This window comes from Alosa sapidissima, chromosome 12, assembly GCF_018492685.1.
Source record: "Alosa sapidissima isolate fAloSap1 chromosome 12, fAloSap1.pri, whole genome shotgun sequence".
Taxonomy (NCBI): Eukaryota; Metazoa; Chordata; class Actinopteri; order Clupeiformes; family Clupeidae; genus Alosa; species Alosa sapidissima.
In genome coordinates this window covers 30,785,400-30,797,616 of record NC_055968.1, presented here as the reverse complement: position 1 = coordinate 30,797,616, position 12,217 = coordinate 30,785,400, and the positions used below count along the sequence as shown (strand labels likewise).

Here is a 12,217-nt window from a genome sequence, read left to right as displayed (position 1 = left end):
AAAGTGAGGAGTGGAAGAAGACAGCAGTGCAGTGGAAATCTGAGATTGCTGGCACAAGGTAGAGGCCTTATCACACCCAGAGCCCTCCCTGATAACAGCACAAGGGCAAAATCCACATCGCCACCCTGATAACAGTGTGTGTGTGCTTAGGTGTGCATCATTGTGTGCTTGCATTCATGAGTTGTGTGTGTGTGTGTGTGTGTGTGCGCTTAGGTGTGCATCATCGTGTGCTTGCATTCATGAGGTGTGTGTGTGTGTGTGTGTGTGTCTAATCAGAGGGCTGTGTTGAGCTCTGCCACTCTCAGCACTTTATTGCTGGGTGGCCTTGGTGTGCATCTTGGTGTGGGATGAGCACACACACTCAACTCCCACTACCTCTCTATTCCGTATATCATTCTGACACACACACACACACACACACACACAGTTACTGTGTCTTCTGGTTCAACCATTTCTCTAATACACATTAATACAATACACAAACACACACTTTTTCACACAGTTTTACTGTGTCTCTTCAATTACCCATCTCTCTCTGTCTTTCATCATCAGATGAGTACAGGATGAAGTTAATTACCCATCTCTCTCCCTCTCCCTCTTTCTCTCTCTCTCTCTCCCTCTTTCTCCCTCTCTCTCTCTCTCTCTCCCTCTTTCTCTCTATCTCTCTCTCTCTCGTCATCAGATGAGTACAGGATGAAGGCGGTGGAGGAGGTGAAGTACATGCGTGGAGAGGAGGACAGGGTCAGCGCACGCAACCAGGAGAACCTGGTGAGACTGGACACTACACACACACTCTTACACACACACACACACACACTTACACACACTCAATACAATACACACACTCTTAGTCACACATGCACACACAGAGAGTCTGTGTGTGTATGCATGCATACACACACAGACTCTCTCGCTCTCTTACACACATACACACAATTCACACATACACACACAGCATCCATGCCGATGAGCACATGCCTTAACACAAACCCAACTCAGAGACTTATGTGAGAAAAAGCACTTGTGTAAGTGTTGGTCATGCCATGAGAGTCGAACATTACACAAGCACCGCAATAACACACACAACTCACAAGACACACACTCCCAAACTCACATATACAAAATCAGCCACCTGTGTGAATCCACTAACTATGCCGCTTCAGCCAGCACAAGTAAACAGGCAGTGCTTTCTCACATACATACACACACACTTTTTTTCTTTTCCTTGTGCACACACACAAACACACTTTTTTATTTTCCTTGTGCACACACACAAACAAGCACAAACATGCTCACACTTGCATGCATGTGGCTGTGTTGCTAAAACCCGGCTGGAATGTGGGAGTGTATACAAAAGCGGGCCACACACACACACACAAATATACACACACTCATTCCTCAGGCGAAACGCACACCTCTGTCACTGTCACAAGTGTGTACTCTGTTTTCACACCCATCAGAGAAGCCCTTTTCACATCACCAGGGTGCATGTTGGGACTTGTAGTTCTTCAGTTTGTGCTGCCTACTCACAGCAAAGGGTAGTATAGTCAGAGCCATGCAAAAACTCCATATACTTGCATAATATACTCGACAATATTTCAGAGTAAAAGTTCAGATTCTGGTGAATGACTAATCATATTTGAGCTCATCGGGCCAATCAAATTACACTCCTCGCTTCAGTTGCCCCGATGCAACTTGTTGGCACTGGCAACGTGGCTGGCAATGTTTATGGCTTGGTCCAAGTTTTGGCTTCCCATTTACAGAACTAGAACGAACACCAGATGGGTTTTTGTTTCGAGTGATCACAAGGAGCAATTTGCTGAACTTGACCAAAAGTATCTGTTGTCCCTTTAGTTCTTATCCTGACTATGCAAATTAAAATGTCTGTGGGTTACTTTTTAAACTTGTTTTGGATGACATTTTAAACAAACTAGGTTTCTAAGGTGTATACCGGTACTGTAGGAACACTGCAGGAAGAACAGGTGGATAATCTACCATGCGTAGAGAGAGAGATGGAGAGAGATGGAGAGAGAGAATGTGCGAGAGTGTGAGAAAGAAGAAGGGAGATTATGAGTGAGAGGATATTTTGGTGTGAATGTGCTTATATACGTATGTGTGGAATAGAGAGAGAGTGTAGGTGTGTGACTGTGTGTGTAGGTGTGTGACTGTGTGTGTATGTGACTACAGCAAGACAGTCTGTGTGTATGACAGTATTTGTATGTGTTGTGTGTATGTGTGCTTAACAAAATGAGTGAAATAATGGGTGGGTGGGAGATAAAAAAAGGGAGAGAGTTTGTGTGTGTGTGTGTGTGTGTGTGTGTCCTGTCGCTGTGTTCTCGGCAGGGTGGGTTTCTCCAGCACTGGCCTCCAGCTCTAATTAAGTGTACTGGCGGTGGCAAGGCTCAACCCCCTAGCCGCTCAGCCTGAGGTTGGGAGGGGGGGGGGGGGGGGGTTGGCGGTATGGAGAGGCTCTGAAGCCCTGAGCTCCAGCAGAGTACGCCACGGCTACCGCTCACGCATCTCGGCCTCTGTGGCCTCTGGGTTTGAAAGCAAGGGTGTGTGTGTGCGTGCGTGCGTGCGTGCGTGTGTGTGTGTGTGTTAAGGAGAAGAGTTAACTGTGTGTGTGTGTGTTTCAGGAGAAGAGCTCCACGCAGCAACGGGGCAAACAGCACAAGGAGGGCACAGGAGCTAACTCCAACAAGACAAAGTGAGTGTGTGTGGGTGTCGCACACCTGTGACTGTGTATAGTGTTTGAGAGACTAAGTGATTTAGAATGTGTGATTATGTGAGGGTTTTTTCCCAGTCTCTCATTGGGAGCCATTTGCTTGAGTGTTTCCATAAATGGTGCTGTGTGGTTTTACATAAAAACCAGAGTCTCACCTGTGTGTGTGTGTGTGTGTGTGTGTGTGTGTGTGTCTGTGTGTGTGTGTACTGAAGGGCTCACCAGTTGCAGGCCATTATGGTTAGCTACAGTTGTGCTGCCTTTTAACAATATGAGCAGTTCAATAGACAAAGTACTCATAGTGAAGAGTTAGGAGAGTTTGTCTGTGTTTTGGGGTTGGCTGGAATACACTTGTGGTGTGTTACTCTTAATTGCTCTGTTCAGGGTTATTGTTTGGTACAGCAGGGTGTGTGTGTGTGTGTGTGTGTGTGTGTGTGTTTCATTTAGTGTGGACAGTGTCATAGCTGTTTTTAGCACGGCACTGGATTATGTTCTCCCTGCTGTGAAAGCTCCATAAAATGATTATACAAATTCCTGCACAGCCACTAAAACTGCTACAGGAGCTAGGAGCATTGTGTGCGTGCGTGTGTGCATGCCTGCAAGTGTGTGTGTGTGTGTGTGTGTGTGTGTCCTCTGTTCTTCTTGTAATGGAAAATTCTAGTGGTGTGTTTGTTTCTTCCCTTTTCCTCCTCCCCCTAACTTCCTCTTTCCCTCTCTCTCTCTCTCTCTCTCTCTCTCTCTCTCTCTCTCTCTCTCTCTCTCTCTCTCTCTCTCTCTCTCTCTCTCTCTCTCTCTCTCTCTCTTTTTTTCTCTCTCTCTCTCTCTCCCCCACAGCATTCACACGTCAGAGAGCCAGCAGGAGTTCTTCAGGATGCTGGATGAGAAGATTGAGAAGGTGAGGGAGGAAAAGGACCAGAGAATGAAGGATAGAGAGAGAGAGAGGGGGGTAAGGAGGGAGGGAGTGAGGGATAGAGTGGGAGACAGGAGGAGGAGGAGACTGCAGCAGGATCTGAACATTTAAAGGGACAGAGCAGCGTATCGTATCGTCCTTCCTGACAGGAAATTCTTCCAGGATCAGTGTTTATCAGTGAGAGGAGAGGAGGACATGACATGAGAGAAGTCAGAACTGCCTCGCCCCACCTCTGTGCATCTCTGTGACGTTAATCATTCTGATTCCACCCCCCGCCCCCCACCACCCCTTCTCTCTCTCTCTCTCTCTCTCTCTCTCTGTCCACAGGGACGAGACTACTGCTCGGAAGAGGAGGATGTAACATAGCAGCAAGGCCCCTGACTCTGCTACTGACTGTGTGTGTGTGTGTGCATCTGTGTGAGTTTGTGTGTGGGTATGAGTGAGTGATAGAGCATCAGAGAGTGAGAGGAAATGGAAACAGTGTTTGTCACAAGTGTGTGATGTTTGCATTTGGATGAGGTGTGTGTGTGTGTGTGTGTGTGTGTGTGTGTGTGTGTGTGTGTGTGTGTGTGTGTGTGTGTTGTGTGTGTGTCTGTTTGTGTTCGACGGAGACATATTATCCTCACAGACTGTTGCCCCTTATACCCCCGCCACAACCTCGCCCTTTCTCGAACTCAAACTGACCCTTTTTCAAGTGTTGGGTGGAAAAAATAGCTTGATGAAGTGATCGCTTAAAGAATGGATGGACGAATGGATGAGTGGATGGACAGACTCACTGTGGAGATGTGAGAGAGAAACTCCACCCACACAGGACCACTCCCCCCCCACCCCACTCTCCCTTCGTCCCCCCCCCTTCTCAACCTCTGGGCACCTTACCAACGGGAGGGGACAACTCCATCCAAGAAAAGGATGCAACTGGACGAAAAGAAGCGACAACAAACCGCCCCCTCCTTCCTGTCGTAGTGTAACTGTCATAAAGCTGAGAGACAGAGAGCTGAGAGAAGGAGACTTGGACTGAGATATACAGGGGGGGTGGGGGGTGATGGTGGGTTGATGCTTGTGTGTGGGGATGGGGGGCAGAGAATCAGATATTTTAATAAGAGAGTAATGTTGAGAGGGAGAGAGAGAGAGCGAGAGAGAGAGCGCGAGTGGGTTTATTTTGTGACCCTGGACTCCTGCCTTTGTTTTTTTTGAAGGATTTTTAAGTTTTAGTTTTCTCTCTTTTTTTTGTTTTTTTCCATCTGTGTTTCTTTTCTTCTCATTGTCTTTTACATCTGGATGTGTTTATTTGTCTGTTTATTTGTCTGTTTATTTGTTTGTTTATTTGTTTGGCTTCTGTCATAGTGCAGCGCCCTCCTTAGACCAAGGCTGTAAAGGTCACGACTGCCAACCCCTCAGGGTGGGAGTCAAGCGCAACACTAAATTAAACACACACATACACACACACACACACACACACACACATATATATATATATATATATATATATACACACACACACACACCAGGCTATAGCTTCTCCACAGTGCCATTTAGCAGTGTGTTATGTAAGTATGTTCTTGTGAGCAAAGGGTGAGTGATTATGTGTGTGTGCACGTGTGACAAGGAGGTGTATGTGTGTGTGTGTGCGTGCGTGAGAGAGAGTGAGCGTGTGTGTTCATGTGTGTGGTATGAGTGTATAGTACACAGTATGTTCACGTGTGTGTGTGTGTGTGTGCGCGCGCATGCTAATACAGTATGTAAGACGATGTCTGTGATTGAAAGTGTGCGGGTGTGTGCGAAAAAGACGAGAGAGAGAGAGAGAGAGAGAGAGAGTGTGTGTGTGTGTGTGTGTGTGTACTTGTGGTGAACCAAGAACAGGGCCTCTGCACCTGCTCACACGGTCATTACTCATCTGTCTCTTCGGTCTTACCCTATGGATCTCACATTTGTGTACACATTTACACACACACACACACACACACTTCAAACTGAGGTCTGCTGAGAGGTGAATTTGCCAGGGAGATACTGACTGTGCTTCTGTCGTCATGATTACCAGAATCTTCCTCCTTTTTAAACTTTTCAGTGCTTTTTATTTTCAGTGCTTTTTTTTTCGGTTTTTCTATTAAAAAATAAAAAAAAAACAGAGGCTTGTTGTGTCATCTTTTCCCCTCGTTCTTTCCCTTGCATACTCAGCTGACTATGTCAGGATAACTCTGTCTCCCATAGACAACAGCCAAGAATGCTGCTCTGTTCAGTGGCTAAAATGTTATTTATCAGAGTGAATTCTAGGAAAATCCGGAACACCATAACAGTAGTTTGGCTCCGCCATCTTTAACTCACTATGTTCTGGGTTCAGATTCTGTCTGGCAATGCCTGCCTACCAGGGGAGGCCTTGAAGGTTCAAAACACAGGAAAATCCAGCAGCACCACGGTGGAAATTCATCAACGCCATATCCTCGTCTCCGTCTCCGTGGGACAAAACTGCAGAGCTCTCTGCGCCACCTGGTGGTGATATATAAAAAAAACACGCCAATCCTTGTCGGCCATAAACGGTGTTTACAGAAAGACGACCTTGCAGGTATGTAGGTAGCTGACAGAGAGCATTGCCAGAGCCGTCACACAAGGCCAGTAACTGTCAGCAGAACAGGAAATTCAAAGGAGCGCTTTGTGGTTTCAATCATAAGCGTCTGTTCAGTCTAAAAGAGGAGCAGTCGGGGCTGTCAGCCTTCACAGCTGCCGTGAGCAGCTAGGAGATTAGCGGCTGGATCAATCCTCTGGCAGCGAGAAGCTGACTCCTGCACTGGATTGAGTCATCCGACGGTAACGCGATCCTGACACTGCTTACCGTGGAGATGCTGCTGCCGCTCGTGTCTGCTGCTAGCTAACCTCATTCTCTCCCACATCTCTTATCCTTTCTCTTTTTGTTATTCTCTCTTTTACAGACACAGACACACACTCCTTGCATTACTTAGTTAGTGGTCATGGTGACAGAGAGACTCCACACTACCAACAGTAACTTCTTACCTGACCAATCCTTTCTGCAAACCCCTCAGCAACACCCCTTCCTCCTGGTGTATCCTTCATTGGCCCCACCTCTGTCACTCTCTCATACACACACACACACACACAATCCTGACATTACTCACGTGCAGACAGTTCAGTACATTATAGTTCTGCAATCCCCTAATCCTCACTCACACATGCAAGCACACACTCACACACACAGACACACACACATAGGCCTATACAGTTATTCAGACCATCCTGCAGTAGCAGGAGCCTCAGGGCTTGTCAGAGAGTCCCAGAGGGCCCATTGGGCGAGTGCATCTGAAGCCCCGCCCACAGAGAGAGACTGAGCAGGCCGAGAGGGAGAGAGACTGATGGAGCCTGTTAACCTCAGACAGGGATATGGGCAAGACAATGTTCTTTCCAGCATGAGGTAAGGGCCAATAAAGTGTTCCGCGTGTGAGTATACCTCCATGCGTCTGCGCATGTATGTGTGTGTGTGTGTGCGCGTGAGAGAGAGAGTGTGTGTGTGTGTGTGTGTGAGAGAGAGAGAGAGAGAGTGTGTGTGTGTGTGTTAGGGTACGGCATGTTCCAGCAGTTTTGGCAGACATCACCCCCACCCCATCACACACCCCACTCCATCCCCTATTCATGGGGTGAAGGAGTGTGTTGCACACACACACACATGGTTGATTGAGTTTTACCATATCAGGCTGGAGTGTGTGTGTAGCTCTTTCCTCTGTTACTCTGGTCCAGCTGTAATGGAGAAGAGATCCCTTTGGGTGAGTGGCAACAGTACAGGTTGGACTGAGTTCTCTCCCTCACTTTATTTTCCCTTTCTCCCCCTCTCCCTCTCTCTCTCTCCCTCTCTCTCTCTCCCTCTCTCTCTCTCTTTAATTGACACTCATTCTGAGAGCTCTGACTCTAGCCAGTACCCCCTTTGCTTTGCCAGCATGACATAAACCGACTATTACACTTAACTCAATCCAGACGCCTTCCCTTGTTTTCCCTCACCATCTCCTCTCCTCCCTCGCTCTCCCTCTCTCTCCCTAAACTCTGTACACTCTTGTCCAGTACCTGTCCCCCTCTCTGCTTCTACCAGCTGCAAAGCATCTGATCACTCCATTTGTCCCCAGCACTGTGATTATATTAGACCTAATAAACCCAACAGTAGCTGGTTCACTGGATCAGAGTAGAAGTCTATTGACTTCAGGAACAAAGATAAGTGAATAGTGAGTAAATGAATAGATGTTAAGTGTTTTGTGATGTTTTTGTTCTTCAGGACAGGCATTTCAAATGAACATGACAGATGTTTTGTTTCTGGGACAGACGACCAAAAACGAGGCCACTCGAGAGACCATTGGGAGGGGTGTGAGAACCCTCAGAGACACTCAAAGCACACACTTGTGAATGGCAAGTCTGCCTGCGTCAAGACTTCTCAATCCCTCCCTCCCTCACACTTACCCTCTCTTTCCTCTCCTCTGCAATCCCCCTCTTCCCAGCCTACTTTACCCCGCCACCGTGTGAGGAGTGATTTCGCTAAAAGGGTTTTGGGTAACGGTTTGGCTCGGCTCCATCCCACTTGCCTCCCTCAAGTCGTGCTCTGACAGCTTCACAGCTTCTCTTGTGGGTGAGGGTGATGCCATAGGCCCAGCAGAGACCGGCACTGCCGTGGCTTAAGCCGACCGACCGCTGCGAAGCCTGGCACAGCCTGGCATAGCCACACTCCGCTGTATCATGTGTCTGTAAATGCGAAGGCGAGGGGGAACACGAGCCAAAAGAAACGAGCGCGGGGCCTTCGGCGTTTTGGCATCGTGCCTAGCAGGGAGAGAGACAGAAAGACAAACTGAGTGGTGTTAGCAGAGGTTGTTGGACTCTTTTCGTTTTTAACGCCAGGGAGAAGCGCAAGCAGACAGACACTTGACGTCGGAACGTTCTCAGCTATTCTGAGTGAGGAGCAACGGCTTGGCTCATCCTCCCCGCGGCAGCTGGTAGGCGCTGAGAAGTGAGGGCTTGGCTGCGACAGGGAACTTTTTCCGTCTCCGCTGTTAAGGCTTGATGACATCAATCCATCACAGAACGCCGCTCAATGCGCACAAAATCTTCCACATAAAACATGTTCTCCCGTGGAATATTTTCCTGGGCAGCTTTTAAAACCTTTAAATATGCAAAGTAAAGGGGCATGATTGCTAGCATACGTTGTCCTGATAGTGGGTTTTATATGAAAGCTTTAACTATAAATCTGTGGTTTTGTTTAGTTCTCATAGAGACTGACGAAGAGGTACAGTGGGAGAATGATGGCACTATCTGTAGTCTACAATATAAGTCACAGGACTGTCAATATAACCGTCCCTTTAACGACCCTCTGGAAAAATGACAGCATTTACAACCAGCCACAACACTAAACATGGCATTTGTCTCTGTTATGAGCTATTCATGAATGGAAATTTACCATGCACATAATATCGACCTTCACCTTTCGAAAAGGAAGTTGATGTTGTAATTTTTAAACGAGCCAAGGTCTGGTAATAAAAGTGTCAAACTTCCTCAAAACTGCCATATCCACATCCTCATGGCAGTTCCCTCTCATAATCCTCATGGCAGCTGCCTGTTCTCATAATCCAGTGCCATGCATTTCCATCATCACGTGATCTATGCGAAAACATAGACTACTTGTACATTTTCAAAAACACCTCTGCAATATGCAATCAAAATCATTCCTGTGAAGGATGTCACATAAATTTCTGTGAAAGCCACCCACCAAGACTGTGGGTAAGGATTAGCATAAAACCTTTCATTATTGAAAGACTGTAACTCTGGTGACCTCTCTGTGTAAGTCATTCACTGCCCTGTTGGAAAACAGCCTTTCTGGACAGTATCACAGTAGAACTGGCGACACTGGCTAGGTTAATGATAGTCTTACTGGCCCTCTCGTCCTAGTCTGTTCCAAAACACGTGCAGTCATGTGTGGTCTCAAGTCTCATGAGGTTGCCTTTAAATATACTGTTTTTGTTGGACCTCCAGGTCATGCCAGCTTGGTAACAGGACAGGAGACGAAAGAATGGCATATTGAGAGCATCCAAACACTAGAGGGCGCTAGCAGACTTTGCAATTTGTCCCCAAAAGTGCCTGTGTTCAGAATGAGAAGTATGCCAAGGCTAAATGGCACAAATGCTTGCTTGGTCTGAAGGATTTGCGTATTGTGGGGCAATGACCGGAGAGCCTTCATAATAAGCACAACACACACCGCGGCGGAGTAAGGACACGGGGCGTGGCAGGTGTCTGCAGCTGGACGCTGACGTGATGTGGATAACTTCACCGTCCATATAGTATTCTATGCGGTCTCTGTTCAGGATTACAGTTTTTTCTGAATGCTTAAACACAACTGTGATTCTTATAACACAATTTCTAAAACTATTAATACTTATAGCAAAACCTAGGCAAAACCACTCACTGAGTTCGCAAAACTAAAAGCTTTGCACTCAGTTTGCAATTTTGTAACACACACTTTGCACAACTGTAGGCCTAGACACAATTCACTGCACTTACACTATTTTGCCAACTCTCTGGCACACTTTCTCCTGTGAAAACTGCTTTAGATAATTAGTTCACTTTGCAATCAGCCTAAGCACTATAAATAAGTCACTGTACAATGGGTACAATGGAGGGAACAGGAAGAGTGAGAAGAGAAAGTACATGTGGGGATATTGTCATGTCAGGCCTGGATACATCATTCCAGAATATATTTTTCCTGGTGCCTTGGACTAGGACATTGCATGTGATGTAGGCTGAATTTTGAGAGAGACGACCCGATGTAGACTATTTTGTGTTTTGACTTGGAAAAACAGACTTGTGTTTGTTTTGATGTGTGTAAATAAACACCAATACTTACAGTAAAGTTTGGATCCCTGTATGTTTACAGAACTATGACAAAAGAATGACCTCAAATTGACATAGTCTACCTTGTGCACAGAGAAAACAAAAGCCAGATGTGTTTTTTATCCAGACCATCAGTGTGTAGTTGGCATTTTGTGTGCTTATTATTGTGATGGCTTGTGTTTATTGTTTGATACGAAAACACCATTTTTACGAAGGTGTGAAGAGCAAGGTGTGTTGGCTTTTGCAAGAGAACTACGATGTTTTGCTGATTGGGTGAAAGGTTTTCCTATTTGTGTGTAGAGTTTTGCAAAAAAAAGCCATAGTTACAAAAAAGGTGCTTAAGCAATCAAACTGTAATAATAGTCTTCAGCTAAAAGCACAGAAGCACATGATTGTAGAGTAGAGAGATTGTAGAGTTCCTCTGAGCAAATTGTGAGTGTGTGTGTGTGTGTGTGTGGGTGGGTGGGTGGCTGGAGTTTGGGGGAACAAGAGGAGGATTGCTTTATGATAGAAATCACTTTGGTGTGCATGTGTGTGCTTTTGTGTTTGAGTCAGTGACTCTTACCAGAGACATGTTCACTCTTACAAGAGACACATTCACTTTCTAGTCCATTTGCACATTCCTTTTCTATTTCTGATGAAATGTTCTTCAGCTACGGCAAAGGTAATGGCGAAATTGAGCATGGTGTCATACACAAGGTCCACTTCCAGTTCCACAGACCACAGAAGTCTGTTCTGCACTACATGCCTTGGCTGTTACCTGCCTTGGATGAAACATGAACTAGGCTAATGGTACGTATTAGCTAGCCTTTTATAAAACAAATCTCATCCATAGACAGAAACTGACAGGCACTTGTCGCACATCATTCATCTTAACAGCAAACTAAAAATAGACAATGACATATAAAGGTTCTGGGGTCCAGAGTCTAGTCCTTTCTAAAACATTGTGAGTAAACTAAATATTATAAAAACAATCAATATAAATAGTTAGAGAAAATAAATACATATAGAAAAGAAAAAATAGATAAATAAAATTAAACACAAATAAAAACACCTATGCCAATTTTACTATGAGTTGTTCAATTTCTGCTGGTTTTGATATCGTTTGGTTCTTGGAACCTAAACCAGAGCTAGAAAGCTGAAAGTTGTCACTCAAAACTGACTTCTCTTTATCTAGGCCTATGTGATAGGCTATATAGCGGCATTGTGACTCACCAATCAGCCTGCTAGACCACTTGATTTTTTCATGCAGTGTTTGTTGGCTAACCTGATGTAAAAATGTGCAGCAGGCAACTCTCAATTCATAATGGCAGTCAATGCCGATTTGTAGATTTGAGAAATTTCCGAAACTATCAATAAATATCTATCTATAGGCTATATCTTGTAGCCTCTCTAACCTCTGTAATTTTGGTCAAGAAGTGTCTGCTAAATGTAATGTAATTTACTCTGGACGTTGCCTAGGCTAAAGTTATTTCCACATTTCCAGCGATGAATTGTTCTATTTACAATTGGCTACACTGTCGCCTAATACAGACTCACAGGTGTGAAAGTCTGAGACTTTTGACCCACCCTCATCATTTGCCCTTATTCAAATCTAATTTGAAATCTGATGAAAGAAAGTGTGGAGCTTGTCATTGGAGGGCGACCCTCTCACACCTTCCCCCGTGTGTCTCCTCTTTCTCCCCTCCCCATCCACCTCTCTCCCTCCCCCTGTCGCA

At 45.7% G+C, this 12,217-nt stretch overlaps 1 protein-coding gene across 1 annotated transcript in view; it reads left to right on the top strand.

The window, feature by feature from the left end:
* zgc:92140 (uncharacterized protein LOC447854 homolog) overlaps positions 1-4,579 on the top strand; it is a 25,129-nt gene extending 20,550 nt beyond the window's left edge. Inside the window, exons 3-6 of the mRNA XM_042056670.1 lie at positions 683-768; positions 2,637-2,707; positions 3,557-3,617; positions 3,960-4,579. Of these exons, the coding sequence (XP_041912604.1) occupies positions 683-768; positions 2,637-2,707; positions 3,557-3,617; positions 3,960-3,998 (257 nt within the window). The 3' untranslated portion in view covers positions 3,999-4,579. The remainder of the gene's footprint in view (positions 1-682; positions 769-2,636; positions 2,708-3,556; positions 3,618-3,959) is intronic.
* The last annotated feature ends 7,638 nt before the right edge of the window (positions 4,580-12,217 follow it).